Source organism: Zootoca vivipara, chromosome 12 (genome assembly GCF_963506605.1).
Source record: "Zootoca vivipara chromosome 12, rZooViv1.1, whole genome shotgun sequence".
In the NCBI taxonomy this organism is placed as follows: Eukaryota; Metazoa; Chordata; class Lepidosauria; order Squamata; family Lacertidae; genus Zootoca; species Zootoca vivipara.
This window is the reverse complement of record NC_083287.1, coordinates 11116072-11136855: the sequence shown is the minus strand read 5'-3', so window position 1 is coordinate 11136855 and position 20784 is coordinate 11116072. Positions and strand designations below refer to the sequence as shown.

Here is a 20784-nt window from a genome sequence, read left to right as displayed (position 1 = left end):
ACGACAACAGAAAGAAAAAAGACGGTTGTGAGAGCTTCATTAACTATGAATTCTGAAATCAATCACTGGACCTTTGAGGCAATTCATAAACCTATCTAGAAGATACAATATAATCCTTCTTTCTCTGTCTGCAAGTAGCCTAAGCTCTATTTGAGGTTCTCTATTCTGCATCCCAAGGTTCCTCAAAGGCCTTGGGGAAGGGAAGAGAGGTAGGCTTAGCCCAGGGGTCCCCAAACTACGGCCCCCGGGCCGGATGCGGCCCAATCGGCCTCCCAATCCGGCACGCGACGACCCCTGCCGCCCGCTGCCCGCTCTTACGGCGCGCGGCGCGGCGACGATCTTAAAAATCGGCAAAAAATCGCCGAAAATCCTTTGTGCGCATGCGTATGGGCCTCTCCCGACCCAGAAGAGGTCATTTCCGATGCACTTCCGGGTCGGGGGAGGCCCATACGCATGCGCACAAGCGATTTTCGGCGATTTTTTCCCGACCGTGTGCGTGTGCGCACGGGCGCGCACTCCCCTGCCATCCGGCCCGCTGCGCGGTAAGTCTGGGGACCCCTGGCTTAGCCATTGCTGCATGAAAAGCTTTGGTTACTTCCAAGGGTTACTTGCAAAGGATTCAGTGGGGGCTGTCTCTTCCTTTCATCACCCAACAAACCTTTTTAATATTTAATCTCTCTCTCTCTATATATATACCCTGTTTCTCATATTTTAAGACATACCCATAAAATAAGCCATAGCAGGATTTTTAAGCATTCAAGGAATATAAGCCATACCCCGAAAATAAGACATAGTGATAGGCACAGCAGCAATACCGGCCATGGCAGGAGGAGGAGGAGGAAAAATATAAGACATCCCCTGAAAATAAGCCATAGTGTGTTTTTTTGAGGAAAAAATAAATATAAGACATGTCTTATAATATGAGAAACACGGTATATAAATGAAAACTAGCCATGTCCGTTAGTATCCACGTTTCACCAAGACCGATTGCGTCTTGGTGAAGACACAATGCCAAATGTGACTATGAGAGCAAGCCCGTACCGTTTTTAAAGACAGGTGTCACACCTGGGCCATGTAAAACCCCAAAAACCATGTGTTCCAGAACTCACAAATCAGACAAAAGTGCATGCTGGGAAATAGAACGGAGATGCAGTGTCTCCATTGGCTGACATCACAAAATTCCACGACAACCAACTGAAAACAGGCCTTTTGCAGCAGCAAGGCCCAGCATTGCCGAGCCGAATGAATAGGCCACAGCATTGCCCAGCCGGAATGAGTCCGGGCTGGGGTGGGGAGGAGTCAAAAGGGGGGCTCTGAGGGCCCATTTAACAGACTAAGCCAAAGTGGGGCCTACAGGGGAGTTTGAAGGGGGGCTCTGTGGGCCCATTTAACAGACTAAGACACAACAACGTATGGTAGGGCCAGCTAGTAAAGGCATAAAGACCTTAGCAGAGAACACCCTAGGTTGGTTCTTAACCTCAGTCACTTCCTCTTCTGAGAGCTTGGCTGGGTTAGACTGGGAAGACCCCAATTCAGACAGTTCCCTAGAGGCCACCCACTAAGCCCCAGTGGCACCCTGAGGCTTGGAGGGATTAGGAGTGCGAGTAGGAGTGACCTCTCCTACTGTGGAACTACTGCCTGAGTGGGAGGAACAGATGTCTTAGCCTGTTTTGGTGGCAAGGGAGGGCCATCCAGAAAGGGCTCCTAGGACCCCAGGTGTGAGGGGAAAGAGGGGAGCATCCAGCTTTATCTGGTGAATAGCCCCTCTTTTCCCTATGCCTGCATGTGGACCGCTTGTGCTTGCATTTACTCTTATGGAGACAAAGCAAGCTGGTCCGGGTGTAAAAAAAACCCCTGTAAAATGTAAAGGTAAAGGGACCCCTGACCATTAGGTCCAGCCGTGACGACTCTGGGGTTGTGGCGCTCATCTCGCTTTATTGGCTGAGGGAGCCGGCGTACAGCTTCCAGGTCATGTGGCCAGCATGACAAAGCTGCTTCTGGCGAACCAGAGCAGCACACGGAAATGCTGTTTACCTTCCCGCTGTAGCAGCACCTATTTATCTACTTGCACTTTGACGTGCTTTCGAACTGCTAGGTTGGCAGGAGCAGGGATCAAGCAACTGGAGCTCACCCCGTCGCGGGGATTCGAACCGCCGACCTTCTGATCGGCAAGCCCTAGGCTCTGTGGTTTAACCCACAGCGCCACCTGCATCCCAAAAAACCCTGAGGGAATCATTATTCTCTGAAGAGATAAACCCCTTTGTCCATGAAGGCAATCTTGGGAAATAACCTGGAGAATCACCAAAAGCCACTTTGCCTGGGATCTCCAAATGTATAGGCCTCCTTCATTGGGAGGAGAGAGGCTGTCCTGCCAAGGCGAAATCATCCTACTTGCAGATGCAGTGCAAAGGCAGGAAATCAATGTGACTGAGCACACTGCTGTTGCTGCTCCAACTCCCAATTGGTGCTGGGACCCGAAGGTCCAGCAATAATGCAGCCAATCAAGGCAGGGAGAGACCACAGAGAACATGAAAGCCACTAGACCAACAGGTGCAGCGACCACCTCTCTAGGAGCTGTTGGGGCCTCCTGAAGAAACGCTGAGTTGTTGAAACAAAATGACGTTCCTGCCTTTTTTGAAAAAGGGCAGGAAATGCAAGCTCTTGGCCCTATTGCCTCTGTGGACTCCTCCTGTGCCTCCCCAGCAGTCAGGTCAGAATCCAGCTGCCCCCTACACTCTTCCCTTCCCCAGACAACCGGGGGTGGGGGAGAGAGAAAAATTAAGAGAATGAAGTAGAAATGAAGAAGCTTGTGGAGGAGCAGCCAACAGGAAAACAGAGTGAAAAAACTCAGAAAGATGATCTAGCAAGCCGGATGAAGGAGAGGACTAGACAAAGGGAAAATCTACACAAAACAAGCACTCAAGCAAACGTTTCTTTCCACACAAAAGAGAGACATGAAGACCCAACCATCCCTTGCAGTAGGCAGGGTCGGAATGACTCCTCCGCTCTGGAGAGGAGGTTTCAAGTTGAAGACTCTGCCTTTGTCCAGTAGGGGGAGTCATTCCCATTAGGAATGGCGTCCCCCTCCATCTGGTAAATCTTACTTTCTCCATCTGAGTCTCAACTACTTTGCAGTCTTCCTCACAACTTGCAACTACTTACATCTATAATATGCAGCTGGAAGCCAAAAATGAAATATTTTGGAACTACTTTGGTGCTAGGTTCCTGCACAACTGCACCAAAGTCACATGATAAATTTCACACCAGGTTTATATTTCATCAAAAGCATGAGCTGCTCACATATTGATTGCAATGGTGTAGAAAACGGAATACGTTCAATAGACCACTGGAAGTGGAAAATCTGAGACTTAATGGTGCTGAATAAAGCAATACAATATAAACAAATATGGGATGGAAGAATCCATGTAACATAAGTATTTCAGAAAAAATGGCTCCTTTTATTCTTTACTGAAATACAACAGAATATGTGAGCAGCTCATGTTGGATACTGTAAGAAGATGAATCAAAAGTATTTTTTGCTGTAACTGTAATTCTATAGATTTAAATTAAAAAATCAGACCCAAAACATGATACAGTAGTCCCTCGACTTACGAATTATTCAACATCTGTAGGTTTCGACTTACGAATGGGACAAATGGCCGCACGCTTACGATTTTTTCTACATCCGAACGGAAACCGTTGGCGGCTTTAAATGCTGTTTTTTTCGACTTACGATTTTTTCTGAATATTTTTTTTTCCTATGGGAAAACGCGTTTTGACTTATGAACTTTTCAACCTATGAATGTGCATTTGGAACGGATTAAGTTCGTAAGTCGAGGGACCACTGTATTTCTAAAACATATTTAAATCTAAGCTGCCATAGCCATACCTCTTTAAGAATGAGCACACAGACCATAACTTGCATAATGGATTAGACAGTTTGTGAAGGTGACACTGGATTTTAACACAACTGTTTTACAAATAATTAGATGATTTTTTCCTATGCTCTTATAAGCTTGGACAAAAGATGAACCAAACTGTTTGATAAATATTTTCTATTTTTATATTTCACTGTATTTTATTTCAATTAGAGAAACAAAGCTAGAGAGGTGAAGTATGCTCAAAATGTAAATGCCGTTATCTTATGTTCATATAACTGCTTCATTTTTATTCAGGCTTAATGCCCTCAGCCAGTGACCTTAGGAACTGACTAGAAAACTAATATAGGAACTTCTAGAAATGACAGTTAACAGATACGTCCCCTGGGGAACCAGACACCACGTCTCTTTAGGCTTTACTTCCATTCTAAATGGAAGCCATCTAAGGGGAAATAATTTATATTATAATCAGGAACTAAAAACCCATGCATCTCTACTGATAACTATTGTCTGGCTCTGTAAATAAATACTCCCTCTTGTTCTACAATGTGAGAAAATAAAAGGGGGAGGCAACTAAAGTATACCTGGAAGGAATCCAAGAATACCAAATCAAAATTATTTTAAGACCCACCACATTTGGACATAAACTTAACAGCTTTAGGGCAGGAAAGAGAATGGCTTCATAAGACAGATAATTTATGACATCCTAGCTAGCATTCAGCCTTAGGTGTACTATACTAGAATCTAGATGAGGAAAGTTACCTGGGTTAAATTTTGTTATCCTTCTTAACTTCACTGTAATTGAGTGAAATTGAATGTCATACAAACAGGCAATGAGATTTATCTTTCCCTTGTGTGCCCCCATATCTGTTCTGGAGGGAGTCACCAACCCTTAAGATAAATTTTGGTGGCACATTTGGGGTTGAAGGGGGAGGAGGAGAGAAAGAGGAAGTCTACTCCACTTGCACACAAAAAACTATGTGTAGCATCCACTGCTTTGGTTCCTTCTCTCTATTCCCAAGACCTTTGTCCTTTGTCTTACAAAACATAATGTACAATTTTGGCTACATTCTCTGTTTGCTCTAAAATGTGAGTTTTAAACTCTATTTTTTGTATTTACCATATTTATAGCATGCTGAAAATCGCTATTAAAAAGCTAGCTGTTAAAATTACTTTTAAGACACATCAAAATGAAACTTTTGAGATGTGCATGGCAAACTTAAAAACAGGCAAATGCAGGAAGCGATCGTTTTAGACACGTCTGATATGTGTGCAACCACACACAAGTGCATCACACCGAATCTGGAAGTGACCAAGTGTCACAAAAAGGTGTGGAACTGGGGCGGGGGGGGGGGAGAGGGGGAGCCAAACAAGGTGTTTGCAGGCTTTCTCAATGGATGTTCTGATTATACACAATTTCATGCAAGTGCGTAATGACTCAGAACCCAACCCCCACGCAAATGCCTGTATCTTAAAATTAGCATATTTTGCTTATCTCCTATAAACTGAAGAACAAGCTATACTTCAAGGAGTTCTATTATCTCTATTTATTTCTAGGTGATCACCTGTTTGTTTACTTCTGCAAATGTAAGATATTTTTATACAACTGTTTAATTTACCTGGTTGGCCACAAGATAAAGCAGTTCTCCAAGGGTAGGTAAAAGGCACTGTTTCAGTTTGCTGTTCCTGAAATTTTCTCTGATCAGTTCCGTTAAGAGGGTGACTGCCTGGAGCAATGAATACGTTATTAGCACAAATGGGATACAGCAAGGGAAAGCATGATAACTATGCAACTTTACAGGAAGGAAAGTAAAGGCTACAGAAGACAAAAAGAAATTCTCTGGTAGTTTCTGAATGCCTTTCTGCAAAGGCAGATTGTCATAGCCAGTACATTTTTTTCTGGGGGGACACAGGGGAACACATACCCCTAAACATTTTGTAAATCCAATGGGACGGTGAATTGTCAGTTCCATTGCTACCCCCGATGGTGGCCTCATTTCCTGTCCTAGAGATCTCAGACAGAAGCGAGTGTTTAATGTGTAAAGGAGGAGTTGGAATCTAGCATGGTGATTGGTCAGTATCGTTGCTACCACCTCTGACGGCGGCTTCATTTTCTTTCCCGGTGATTTTCTTGAGTCAAAATGAGATTACCCCTAAACATTTTTTAGGACAAAAAGCACTGGTCATATCTGTTCAGTCAAAGACATGTAAAGAACCAGCTGCTCCCCTACTATATCCAAGTCCATAATATTTTTATAAATTTGACATAAGAGTCCTTTAGAATGATTACTGGATATTAAACTCTGTGCATCCTCTTAAGGTTGCATAATTTCTTATAACTACTTTGGAGTTTTCCTTAAAAAATATGGTAACCCTAATTTATTATCACTGTATATACCCTCCTCTCAATATTGTATATTACCCAGTGAATCTAACTCTTTTATTATTTAAAAATGTGAATTCTCTGCCTGGGTAGAATTTATATTTTTGAAATGAATGCTCTCATATTATTATTTCTTTTATTAAAATTTCCTCTATCTGTTTTCACACAAATTTCAAAGAATGGCAAAATGAAAAAGGAAAAGATTTGAAGTCATAGCTCATATACTTTATAAACCAACCAAGGCTGGGCTGTTAGATTTTCAAAAACATTAAAACTTATGACAATATGAAATTATTGTTTACTCATAATAAGAGACTAATTGAACAGTTTGGAACAAGAACTTCTTTAAAAAAGAAAAGAAAAAAAGCCAACATATTACAGACTAAATATGGAATGCTTTGAAGGAAGGCAGATTCAAGAATCTTATAATCACACAGAAGGCACGGGGCGAGAGAGTGTAGGTTTGACTACACCTCACTGTGGGTAAAAGGCACATGCTAAGGTTGAGGGTAATCCAGACCAGTTTAATTATTATTATTTAAATCACTTAACTTGAATATAGGCCAAATGCAATCCCAATCGTAAAATGCTACATTATTTGGAAAATGACCAATTATTTCAACCAAAATACTCTTGAGTGACTAGGACCCCATACAGTATAGTAAAAATGTAATTATATTGTTCAATATGCATCCCTGCCTAGTGTACATTGAGTCCCCAAATTAAAAATAGGATTCCCTCCTCACCACCCTTGCATTTAATTTTAATATTCAAGTGACCTCTAGTGGAGGTTTCTATAACAATACACTGATCTGTTGAATACCTTTAAAATTACCGAACAGAGATCATGAGAGAAACATTAGACCCTTGTGACATATACCCATGGCCCATCCTCTTTCTATCCCCTCTTCTGCTGCTTTCATAAATCCCAGAAATGAATTTTATCCAAGCCATCAAGTTTATTGTTGATGTGGCTATCAACCTTTATAAGATTTTAGTTGTGAAGAACATAGAAAAGAAATATTTAAATTATTTCATTCAGTTTTTAACCCCTTCCATAGAATATTAAAATGTTCAGTTTTGTATCTAAGTACCTTTGCCAACTTTAGAAATGAGAGAAGCATAATATTCATATTCAAAAGTTAATTTCAAATGGTTTAACCAAGGGCAAAACTAAAAGATCCCCAAACACTAAGAATTTCTTAGGGCATTTTGTAACTTATTATTTATCAAAAAACTAATTTGATCAAACCCCACAAATTTCAATTATTATTCTTGCTACTGAAATAAATTTTTAAAATAAGCTTTTGTGTGCGTGCATGCACACTTCTTTAGATACACATTATTATTGCTATTGTTACTGATTACCCATCCTTCACCATGAAGTCCCCGGGCTATTATTACCCCTCTTCTATCATCCATACCAGGTCATTCATCCACTGCTACAGTGTCCTTCCTTCTTGCAGACCAAGATTACCAGGTGAAGCAAACATGGCAAAAAATTTAGCTGGGACAATTAGAATTAGCTCTACCACCTGACTAATCTGTTTAATGCCTAGCAAAGAAAGACCACTCGTTCATATGTTTTTCATTTGTTGTCAAGGACAGTTATTAACTCTTTTATTTGTATGGTTGTAAATTTTGTATAGCCAACCATCTAGCTATATCCGTATTTTATTGCATTTGATTCCTTTGCTATGGCTTGTGGCTGACGCAAATAAAGATTTTATCTATCTGTCCCAGGGCAACAGTAAAAACAGCTTAATACAAACTACAATCACAAATGTGCTAAGTGTAGACCAAGTTGCAGCCTTGCAAACCTCCTCCAAAGCTATATTTGTAGAGTGAGCAGAGGAAGCAGTATGCCTTAATGGAACAAACTATGAAACACATAGGTACCAGTAACTTTTGCAACTCATAAACCAATGCCATAAAATGCCCAAACATTGCTTTTGAAAACTCCAATAATTGTATTAGCAAGGAATATTACCTCTATAATGGGAACAGTCTCTTTAAGCTCAGTTGTATGCAATGCCAGTAAACCAATCACTCGAGCTGCTTTGGCACGTCTGTAATTAAATGCATTTATTATCTTTATGAAAGCCACAAATCTGAAAATGCAAAACTATGAAAAAGCTCAACTTACATAAAATGTAATTAACTTAAATTAAATTGAGCTTAAATATAAGCTTCGTTAGCACTGAATTGCTTTAAACTGATAGAATGACCACTTTTAATCATGGGAAGACTAAGCATTGCACTTAATTCTTTCAGATGAAAAATGGAATGAATGTTGGAAAAAAGCTAACCAATAAGGCTGGCTGCAGACAAGTTATACATTTTGCTATGCAAATCTGTCGCCTGCATCTTAACACAAAAAAGGAAATTTACAGAAAGTAATACCGGGTATGTGCTTCATTTAGTGCATACATGTGTGAATACGGAAGATCCATTTAACTATCTGCCTTGCTTCTATTTTCCTGTTAAAAAGTGTCCAACTTATTTTTCACTCACAGTGGTGATGGGGATACACAAGGATCTTACTTGTGGAGTGGGGGTGAGAAGAGTAATGCAATACAGCTATTTGCAAAAGTAGCCAGCAGAGGGCATTATGATAGAACACTTGAGGTTCACCTACTCGGTTTTATAAAATTACAGAAAAGCAGCCAGCAAAGGAGATTGAACAGTGAATAGAGAAAGCTATAGAGCAGATAGGAATTTCAATGCACATTCAAGAACATTACTATCAGATTTCAAGATATGCTAATATTCTCTTTCCACATAAACATTTAACAAATTTGAGGAAATAAATCTGTTTCAATCAACAATTATTTTGTAGAAATTATTCACTAAATGACCCTTGTATCTGACAGGTGGGAATAGCTGAATGATTCTTTTGGGGTAAGAGTCTCTTTCCCCCTCCAAAACTCTACCTCTGGCCCTCCTTATTGCTTCCCACTAAGAATGAGAAGTTACATAACATTACAGAATTATGTCAGCATCAGACTTTGGGATAGAGCATGTTCATGATGCAGCTGCTGGCAGGTTTCTCTTAACATATCTGGAATCAGTCAAACAAGCATTCCTTTGCCTGCAGTCTGAAATAGTACACCCTAACAAAAGTTGCCCCATGATTCTATTCCAGTTGTGTGCTAGGACCACATTTTGTGGTGAATTCTACAAACATGTAGCATGACGAAGTGCTTCCTTTGGGCTCCCCTGAATTACTTCCAGTTTTATTTCTCTCTGTCCCAATTCTAACTTTTCCTGTTCTTCATTTTTACAGGCTTTGCAATGCAGTACAGTCAGTGCAGGCAGGAAGAGAGATACCAGGAAAGCGGCTCTATGAGCACTGACCTCCAGTCACAGCACCATTCCTGAAGAAGTGTGCATGCACACGAAAGCTCATACCAAAATAAAAACTTAGTTGGTCTTTAAGGTGCTACTGAAGGAATTTTTTTATTTTACTTCGATCCAGACCAACACGGCTACCTACCTGTAACCAGCACCATTCCTGTCACTCTCAAGTATTATATACCAGGTATATATATATATATATATATATATATATATATATATATATATATATGTGTGTGTGTGTGTGTGTGTGTGTGTGTGTGTCGGCTGCAGTGTGTAGGTGTGTCGCACAAATGCTCCCTGCTCTTCTCCCAGGGGTGGAAAAGGGTTAGTTTAACCTCTAGTTTGCTAGTAAACCTGAATTACTGTACTGTGTCGTGAAATGATGCATGCCTAAAAACTATGTCACCAACATGAAAAGTTTGGAAAGCTCTGCTTTAAAATATTTGTATTTTAAGGGTAGATATGGCAAATATTCAAGTACCCTGGGCTAACTGAAGGAGCATCTCTACCCCCATCATTCAGCCTGGACACTGAGGTCCAGCTCCGAGGGCTTCCTGGCGGTTGCCTCATTGCAAGAAGTGAGTTGACAGGGAACCAGGCAGAGGGTCTTCTTGGTAGTTGCACCTGCCCTGTGGAACGCCCTCCTGTCAGATGTCAAGGAAATGAAGAACTATCTGACTTTTAGAAGACATCTGAAGCTAGCCCTATATAGGGAAGTTTTTAATGTTTGATGTTTTCATTTGTTGGAAGCCACCCAGAGTGGCTGGGGCAACCCAGTCAAATGGTTGGCATATAAATAAAATAATAATAATAATAATAATAATAATAATAATAATAATAATAATAATATACTACAGAGAAGATCTGAAGAAGTGTGCATGCACACGAAAGCTCATACCAATGACAAACTTAGTTGGTCTCTAAGGCGCTGCTGGAAGGATTTTTTTATTTTGTTTCGAGTACGTCAGACCAACACGGCTACCTACCTGATACAACAGAGAGTGCATTTCACCAAGCACTGCTGCCATAATCTTCACTAAATTCAATTAGACATGGGTTAGTTGAACTGTTTTGCTTTAAATAACCTTTACAAGTTTCTCTTTCATAGTAAACACTTGCAAAGTACTAACAGTCAAGGTATATACAAGCCTTCTTCTAAAATTCTGAAGAACCACAAAAAGCAGACACAACCCTGCCTTTTGTATTCAGTGCTGAGAGGTAAACTATCAGGCCATTGTCTCCAGCTGGGGACTGGGAAACTTACCACAAAGTTAAATAGAGATATGAAGAGCGATTCAGAGAGCCTGTCAAGTAAGGCCACTATAAACCAGCCTACACATATTCGTTTGTTAACCCACTGTTTCTCAGTAAGTAAATGAGCCCTTCCTGGACTCTTCTCAATCAACAATCAGCCTACCACTGGTAGATTGTGTCATAGAAGATACTATTTCTGCTCCAGACAACAACAGACCACATGCAGGAGCCAAGGCCCAGATTCTTGTATAACAGGGTTGGTGGCAGTCCTTGCTTTGGTAGCAAGCCTACCCTATTCAGAGACCAGAATGAATGAAATGTATACGCCTTTCCGGTGTGTGGTTTGTTCTCCTGCATGAACTCAGCAGAGGCAGGATTGTGCGCGCTCGGTGGAAGAGGACGACCATCCCAGATAGAAGGAGTGTACCGTTCTTCGGTCAAGGGTATACGATAGCTGTGCTCCCCTGCTAGAACCGCCAAACAATTTTTGAAGATACCCAGACAGATGCTAGTTGTCACTTACATGTCCCAGTTTGGAGCTATCCGCAACTGTTGTAGTAGCACTGGGAACTAGATTTTAAAATAAATAAATAAACAAACACACAAAAATATAAAATTAGTCACTGTGATTTAGTTCACCCCCAAAAGGTATAGCATATTTAGGGTTAATACAGAGCACAAAGACCATGGAAAAAATGACTGGTTTTCATTTGCTGTGGGGCTCAATTTTCTATTGCATCTTTGTTGTTGTATATATTGCAGAAGGTTAGCAACCTTAATCTGTGCCTTTTGAGTTTCAGCAATGCTATTGGAGTTCTGCCTTGATTTGATTAGTGTTTTGTAAAGGACTGTTTATGTCAGTGAAGTCCTTTTTCATGAGAAGTTTCCCCCTTCCCCCAAAAAGGATGGATTGTGTCGGCAAGTGACGGCAGAGGACGAGATGGTTGGACAGTGTTCTCGAAGCTACCAACATGAGTTTGACCAAACTGCGGGAGGAAGTGGAAGACAGGAGTGCCTGGTGTGCTCTGGTCCATGGGGTTACAAAGAGTTGGACACAACTCAACAACAACAACAACGATTAGAACGTTAACGTTCTTCATTCTTATTATGCACTAATTCTTCTTACAGTACAGTCTTAGGCATTTTTAACCAAAAGTTTCACTTTGTTCAGTGGGGCTTATTCATGGGTATGTGTACATACGATTACAGCCTTAGTTTCTTAAAATACCAGTTAAATGCACCCTAGCAAAAGGTAGCTGACTCTTGCCATATTTGCTGACATGTCAACTTGTGGGCTCTAGCAGTGCTACTTACCAGCTGTGTGCTGATTAACTTAGTGGCTACTTCCTTATTGCCAACAATAGTGCAGAGGTAGCAAAGTAAATTCAGTTTAATTCTGGCTGCCCCTGTGCTCTTCTCTGGGGAGTCAGTCAGCTGACATACTTGGTGTAAGAAGTCATTCCAGTCGTCTTCATTTAGCATCAACAATTTCTCAGCTGGAAAGAAAAATAATGTTTTAAGAGCACTCGTTATGAATATACTTTCCAAGACCCAAAACTGAAACATAGTATAGTTCTGAGGACTAGTACCGAGGGCCTTCTGGCGGTTCCCTCGTTGCGAGAAGCCAAGTTGCAGGGAACCAGGCAGAGGGCCTTCTCGGTGGTGGCGCCCGCCCTGTGGAACGCCCTCCCATCAGATGTCAAAGGGGAAAACAGCTACCAGATTTTTAGAAGACATCTGAAGGCAGCCCTGTTTAGGGAGGCTTTTAATGTTTAATAGATTATTTTATTTCATTTTTCTTTTGGAAGCCGCCCAGAGTGGCTGGGGAAACCCAGCCAGATGGGCGGGATATAAATAATATATTATTATTATTATTATTTCGCCCTACTTGAACCCCTGAAAAAGCTTGTTGTGAACATACAATGTATGTCCTGGTTTGACTGCACTGGCAGACAGTTTCTGGGCCCAATTCAAAGTGCTGGTTTTGACCTATAAAGCCTTAAACAGCTCAGGACCGCAATGCCTCAAGGACTGCCTTTCCTCAAATAAACCAACCTGCACCCTGTCATCATCTGAGGCCTTTCTTCATGTGACTTCTTCATGAGAGTTCTGAAAGGTGGCAACACAAGAATAGGCCTTTTCTGCAATGGCTCCCCATCTGTGGAATGCTCTCCCCAGGGAAGTCTGCCTGGTTCCTTCATATATCTCTTTGGGATCCAGGTGACAATGTTTCTTGAGAACCAGGGCTTTGATTGATTAAACAATTTACAGCCTTTTAAATGTGCTTGTGGTAGAGGGGGTTATTGGTTTGTTTCTGCTTTCTGTAATGTATTTTGTGTTCTCATTTTGTATTTTTATGTTGTGAAGCACATACACCCCTGGGTGATCTTCAGATGAAGGGTGGTATGCAAATTAAAGAAGCAAGAAGAAGTACTATTATTCCAGACTTGCCTTTAGGCAGGAAGCAAAACAAAGAAAGGATCTGACTTGTCACAAGATCCCCAAAACTTTGGCTCAAATCCACATAGCAGAAAATCTTGACAATGCTTCTAAATAGTATGTAAGGAAGTGCTCCTCAGGAAGAAAGTTAGTATGCTGATAGTGATCTTTTGTTTCCATAAGCAGCAGTTTAATATCGTACTAAAAGCATGCTGCAATAGCTACTGATTTATAAAAGTTAGTGATGGTCAGTATCTACCCTATGAGTTTTAGACTATGTGCTTCAGGTATAAATATATCACGCAGGACAAACCACAGTGTGACAAGGTCACCTGACCCATAATCATTTGCGTAAAGCATAAAATAGAGGTACAGTGACTTAGGTTGCAATTGAATTAGAAACAGAAATAAGTCCAACAAAACTCAATAGATCTTTTTTCTATCTAGGTACATATAGAATTACATTGTGAAAAACTACTTTTTTGATAGCTTATATTGAATTGGACCATAAAGAAGGCTGAACGCCGAAGAATTGATGCTTTTGAATCATGGTGCTGGGGGAGACTCTTGAGAGTCCCATGGACTGCAAGAAGATCAAACCTATCCATTCTTAAGGAAATCAGCCCTGAGTGCTCCCTGGAAGGACAGATCGTGAAGCTGAGGCTCCAATACTTTGGCCACCTCATGAGAAGAGAAGAATCCTTGGAAAAGACCCTGATGTTGGGAAAGATGGAGGGCACAAGGAGAAGGGGATGACAGAGGACGAGATGGTTGGACAGTGTTCTCGAAGCTACGAACATTAGTCTGACCAAACTGTGGGAGGCAGTGGAAGACAGGAGTGCCTGGCGTGCTCTGGTCCATGAGGTCACGAAGAGTCGGAAACGACTAAACAACAAATTGAATTGGATTATTACTCTAGTCCTGTTACACTGTTCCTTTTGATCCAAAAAGACAGCATGCCAAACATGGTCTGTGACGACACATACAGCTGTGATCACAGAACTATGGTCAATATAATTTAAAATGACAATTAATTATAGCAGCTGTCCCTTCTTCCTTGGGCATGCACCATAGCTGCCAAGTTATCCCTTTTTTAAAGGGATTTTCCCTTATGCTGAATAGGCTTCCTCGCGAGAAAAGGGAAAACGGCAGCTATGGCATGCACCCTATATATTATTAACTAAATATTAACATTTGTGAGAGTTGGAAGTAGATGCAAAACACACAGACATGAGAACAATGTTAAATGAATGCTAAGAGATTTTTTGAGTATCAAAGAGTATTATTTTCTTATAAATGGCAAGTTGCCTATAATTACTTTAGCAAACTGTACCTGAATGTGTTGGTACGTGTAGAGTTTTCACGTCAAATCTCACTGGTGGTTGCTTCATTATCTGAGGAAAAAATTGTCTGACTTGAGGCAATTCTGAACATCTCATAGACCAAGGGTACACTATGCACCTCTCCTCAAATAAAACACTTTCTACCATAATAAACAATGAGCTGTCAATATTTCACCTATAAATACACAAACTTAATGATCAGTAGGAAGTCACTGAACAAGGTACCAAAGGAAGCAGAATGATTTCCAAAACACTTCCTCAAAATGGAGAAACCCCTCAGTGAAGCCAATTCCAGTGGAGTTCCCTGTTGGTGTTAATAGCTCAAAGGTACTGACAGGGAAACCCACATGCATAGAAACAACTGGAAGCCAACATGAAGTCCTCAATTATTCCTTTGCAGCCAAATCCATACCTGCCCCACACCTGACGTCATATATGGTAATGGGTGGGATTGATTTACGGGGAATGGTCTCATAGGCCAAACTGGGACCTGTGCCAGACTTAATTAGGTTCTCCACAGTGGGTATAACCTAAATAATACAGTTAATGTGGAAAAAGTATAGTTAACTTTTTCCAAAACAAGTTAATTTTCAGGGAGGCCCATATTTTGAGTTTACCTCCAGCATCGATCTGTGGCTTCTTCTTTTTGCTATATTCTTAACAAGCTATCTAGAATCAATACCACTTGTAATGATTCTCACCTACGTTTTGACGGATTGTTTTAGCCAGACCTTTTGTGAATATGCAATGTCGTATCTGATCCACTATACCGGTATCTGAACCTATCGTTTTGCTCAAGGCTATTTAAAAACCATTACCACAAACAAAAACATCATTCTTGATTCTAGGTTCTTTGACTTATTCAGTTATCTTTTATTTTCTAGCTCTAATCCCCAGCAGCACGGCAGTGGCAGACAACCACCAAAGCTTAACAGTAAATGGAAAAGAAGAAGGTTTTTCAAATGTTTCTTGTTAACAAAAATAAAATTATTTTTTTTTCCATATTTGAACCATGTTATGTTCCTGTCTATCTTCTTTTTCTGTTCTTTTGGTGGTGGCAGCCATTTTGTGTTATACCAAAAGTAGCTGTGTTGTGAGTATGACTAGTTGCCCTCAACACCTTCTCAAAATTCCAATTGTGCCCCCAGAGAAAAAAAGGTTTGTGACTACTGGTGTGGAGGCTCGCATTAATGAGTGCTATCAACTGATACAAAAAGTGTAAAACTGTAGGAACAAGGTATGGCCACTAGGTGGGAGTAGAATAGTTGAAGATTAATCCCTGTAGAACAGGGGTCAGCAACCTTTTTCAGCCGTGGGCCACTGTCCCTCAGACCATGTGGGGGGCCGGACTATATTTTGGAAAAAAATATGAACGAATTCCTATGCCCCACAAATAACCCAGAGATGCATTTTAAATAAAAGGACACATTCTACTCATGTAAAAACACGCTGATTCCTGGACCGTCCATGGGCCAGATTGAGAAGGCGATTGGGCCGCATCCGGCCCACGGGCCTTAGGTTGCCTACCCCTGCTGTAGAATCATAAAATTGTAGATTTGGAAGGGACCAAGAGGGTCATCTAGTCCAACCCCCTGCAATGCGGAAACCTTTTGCCCAACGTAGGGTTCAATTCACAACCCCGATATTAAGAGTCTCACGCTCTACTGACTGAACTAGTGCAACAGATAACAAAAAACATTATAAATCCCTGAACGTATTATTTGAAAAAGTAATGTATGGCAAGTTCTAATAGTACCTTTGGATTATCAATTACAGAGGTGACAATAAGGTCAGACTCCAAGAAGATAAGCTCTTTCACTTTGGACTCTATATCCTGCTGGCTGCAGCATATGTTTTTATCCTAGAATATAAGCAAATAGTAGTAGTATTTACAATAACATATATTTTAAACACAGCAAACATTGTGCAACTCCTGCATTTATTATCAAAAGGCGCCAGAAGGCTTCCTTGTCAACTCCAAAAGATATTAATGCAGGCAGCAGAATTAATTCATTGGTTTCCTGGAGTGACAATATTGATTCTTGAGATATGTGTGAAAGTAATGCACCCCATTATCTAGAAAAGTACATTAGGGCCTATCAATTAAACAGCTGTAATTTTTCCCACCATTTCCTGATGTACAAGAACACTATCATAATTTTATGCAATAATTTGCTCGTTATGTAAAAAAGAAAAAGATCACTCAGATATATTCCACTGTAAATATATTCTGATCCTTCTGTATTCTTGTTTCATTCAACGGCTTCATTTTTCCCACACTTTACTCCACCTCCTTCTGTTTTGTAACCCCTCATTGTTCCCTTCTCTTTTTTACATTCTCTCTTTTTCATCATATAACATAGTTTTCAGGCTGGAACAAATATACTTCCTGTTTTCTTCGTGCCTATTTATCTTCTACTTTAGAGCTTATTGAGGGTGCAACCTTTATACTAAAAGTAAAAAGTGTAAAGGACCCCTGGACAGTTATGTCCAGTCGAATTAGACTATGGGGTGCAGCACTCGTCTCTGCTTTCTGGCTGAGCCAGTGTTTGTCCACAGACAGCTTTCCAGGTCATGTGACCAGCATGACTAAACCGCTTCTGGTGCAATGGGACACCTTGACGGAGGCCAGAGTGCATGGAAACACCATTTACCTTCCTGCCATAGCAGTACCTATTTATCTACTTGCGCTGGTATGCTTTCGAACTGCTAAATTGGCAGAAGCCGGGACAAGGCGACAGGAGCTCACCTACTGCATCCATTACAGAATCCTAAACATTTATAGTTAGAAATAAGCCCCTCTGAAATAAATTAGATTTCCTTCTGCACAAATGACTAAGATTGGGCTGTAATACTGCTTCTTTGCCTTCAGCTCTCTGATAATATCGATCACTAGTTTCTGTTTAATGTATTCCACCAAAACTAGTTTTAACAGGAATTACCAATTGCTGTTTTCTAGTTAATTATAAGGGCCTCATCATTATCCTCACTCTTCTCTATCTGTGTGCCTCTTCTGACATTGTCAATTATTTTATCACCATCCCTTGGCTTCATTAATGCAACTTTTTCCTAGTTGTGATTTGGAAGCTCTTCCTGTTCTGTTTTTCTATAGCAGTCATGTGAATTCAGTCTCTTGCTTCTGTTTCCTTCAAACTACACTCACCTTTGCTGAAGAACTTGGAGATGCTGTGTGTGCTGAATTTGTAGCTAGAACAGCAGCAGCATTATTTATTTCCACTGTGGTGGTAGTTCTAGGGGTGGGACGAGAACTGAAAGACAATATACGCATATATGTATACAAAACAGAATACTTAAATGCAAATTATCCGAACTATTTTCTACAACTTCATTTAAAAGTGTTGTGCTGTCGTCGTACCTGAGAAGAAATATAGATTCATTTGATTCACCATCAACAGCACTTTTAGGGCGTAGTTCTTCTGGATTTTCTTGACAAAGAAAACATTGTAACTATTTACCAGCATGAACAATGTATACAATTGTAATGTTTCAAGCATGCATTTTAGTTCTCAGTTTTACATTACAGTGGTACCTCGGAAGTCAAACAGAATCCATTCCGGAAGTCTGCTTGAATTTCCAAAACGTTCGGAAACCAAGGCGCGGCTTCCAATTGGCTGCAGGGAGCTCCAGCAGCCAATCAGAAGCAGTGGAAGCCCTGTCGGATGTTCGGGTTCCAAAAAACACTCACAAACTGGAACACTCACTTCCGGGTTTGTGGCGTTCGGGAGCCAAAATGTTAGACTTGCAAGGCGTTTGGGATCCAAGATACAAGATACATGGTGGCCCGCAAAGCTATTTTCCATAAACTAAATCCACCTGTCAATTGTTCAATCAGGACTAACAAATGTAATTTCCTTGCAGTTGCTTTTGAATCTCTCACTCTGCACCCCCTCTTCTTATCCCTTTGTTCTTTCTCTCCTTGCCCCCATGCTTTCCATCAGCCCTCCATGTTGGCTCCATGAACCTGCACTGGCAGAAATAACTGCTAATCAGTGTGTGAGGAAAAAACCATTTTCTCAGCTGATCTGCGAAACGCAGAGGGAAGAAACCTGCTTTTTAGATCAGCAGTGAGATAGACCTCACTTGCATGCAGTGGATGCCTGTAGAATACCAGCTTCCTTGTCTCCAGGCCCCATAAAGATGGAAAAAGAATCTCTTTGCTAGCCCCATGTTTGCTGCTTTGGGAAGTGCCAAGCAATAGGGCTAACAAGCCACTTATGCAGTGGTTTCCCAGGTCCCGACAGGACCCTGCACAAAGGACTGGAACAGGTGGGCAGGACAACACACCTGTCAATCATGTGTTATCATAATAGTGACTAGCAGGTAAGTGGCCCCCACCCACCCGTCAAATTTGGCCCATGAGGCCTATTTTGATAAGAATCTGGCTCAAGAAACCAAAACAGTTCCCAATCCCTGAACCAGTACATAAAACGAAGGTGCAATCTTACCCAGCTTGAAAGATCTGTTAAGTTGATTGTTTTCTGTTCTTGGCAACATAATGTCTGGGAGGTTTTTACTCTCTAATTGAACCTCAGACTCTCCGGGTTCAAGGAGTCCAGCCTTTTTGCTGCTGTTCAAACAATTGACAATGAAATGTACTTTGCAGGCAATGCAAATCTCTCTGCATTTTATTCCAGTCAGATCCTTAAACAACTGCAAAATTACCTTTTTACTTATTTATATATAGACAAGCAATTTTTTATTTAATTCATTTATGTTCCACTCTTCTTGTCCAAGGATATCAGCTACAATGCTAGGGTTGCAGGACAGTAGCTCTCTAAAAACAGGGCTATGGTGAAGCCATATTCTGTTGCAGCAAAAACAGGGAATCTTGTGACATAAAAACTAGCAATGTTGTGGCAAAAGCATTCAAGGGACAGAACCCACATTGTCAGAAATCTTTAGCCTCATGCATACAGCCTCAGAATTCAAGCAACAGAAATCAAAATTTCAAATTAATTTTAAACTGAGTCTACTGTACCTGGAGCTTGTTTCTTGGCTGGAGATCGTGTCACTGGAAATTTGGATAAAAGCATCTTTCCAGAAAGGATGCTGTAACAGCTTGGCCCAAGTCAATCTTTAAATAAAATAGGAAAATACATATACAATCCTCTCATACAGTACCAATTTAAATTCCACGAACTTCTAGATATTTTTTTTAATCAGTGTGTATCATTAATAAATAGCCAGATCTTCAAATAATAATTTTACCTCTTCTGAGGATCCTTTTGAAGTAAAGAATTAAGCAAGTTAAGGAAGTCTGAAGATGGTTCTAGAGGTGCTGATCCTGTAAGATAATGAAACTACTGTATTCTATTTTAGAACAAATATAATTTTACTAACTACCCAAATCTAAAAACAGCAACATAAAAGAATTAACTTCTTAAGGAGGGAATGCATGGAATCATTCACTCATTTGTCCCACTTTATAAACTTATAAAATTATTTTCACCATCATTTATCTAAGGAACAATACCTTGCTGTGTAGGTGGGAAAGGATCTTCATGTAAAATCTGTTCTGCTAATCCAGTAACACTTTCGGAGAAGAATGGGGGTCTTCCTATAAACAGAAGTAGGTAAGATTTCAGTAAAACATGAATAAGCATCAGAACAATTAAGTAATAATTTTATTTGCATCAGCCAAGAGTTATTACAAGTCCATTTAAGAGAACATCATAATAATAATAGAAAATTGGCAACATTATACCAATTGATTTCTAAAAACAGCATTTTTAATCTGTTTTGCTTAAGGCTCTTAACCGCAAGAAACACTGAGTTACACCTATAATTCATAAAAGGATATACAATAAGGGGGGGGGGGAACCAAACTAAACAAGATGCAGAAGATCTGAGATCACATCCCAAGCCTTTCGGGGGGGAAAAGCAGCCACAGGAAGGCCTGAAAGGGATCTGGGCAGAAGCAAGAAGGGTGGGGGAATCTTTCCTCTGTGCCATTCTCATAGTTTAAACACCCACCCACCAAAAAAAACCCTATACTATCTGACCTACTGGCAGAAGACAACTTTTTTGGGGGGAGGAAAGAGCTAAAAAGTTAATGTCAGAAGATGAAATCACAAATTATTCACATCTCTTTCAGTTAGGGCCTAAC

General features: G+C 40.6%; 1 protein-coding gene across 3 annotated transcripts in view; it reads right to left on the bottom strand.

Moving 5' to 3' along the window:
* ULK4 (unc-51 like kinase 4) overlaps window positions 1-20784 on the bottom strand; it is a 160054-nt gene that overhangs the window by 129793 nt on the left and 9477 nt on the right. For 2 of the 3 annotated variants that reach the window (XM_035128823.2, XM_035128824.2), the window contains exons 7-18: window positions 20152-20235; window positions 19887-19962; window positions 19657-19752; window positions 19124-19245; window positions 18034-18103; window positions 17821-17926; window positions 16414-16518; window positions 14648-14708; window positions 12190-12371; window positions 11399-11445; window positions 8252-8330; window positions 5498-5605 (exon numbers count right to left, since the gene is read on the bottom strand). In XM_035128823.2, the coding sequence (XP_034984714.2) occupies window positions 5498-5605; window positions 8252-8330; window positions 11399-11445; window positions 12190-12371; window positions 14648-14708; window positions 16414-16518; window positions 17821-17926; window positions 18034-18103; window positions 19124-19245; window positions 19657-19752; window positions 19887-19962; window positions 20152-20235 (1136 nt within the window). The remainder of the gene's footprint in view (window positions 1-5497; window positions 5606-8251; window positions 8331-11398; window positions 11446-12189; window positions 12372-14647; window positions 14709-16413; window positions 16519-17820; window positions 17927-18033; window positions 18104-19123; window positions 19246-19656; window positions 19753-19886; window positions 19963-20151; window positions 20236-20784) is intronic. The other variant, XM_035128825.2, reaches the window with a different exon arrangement.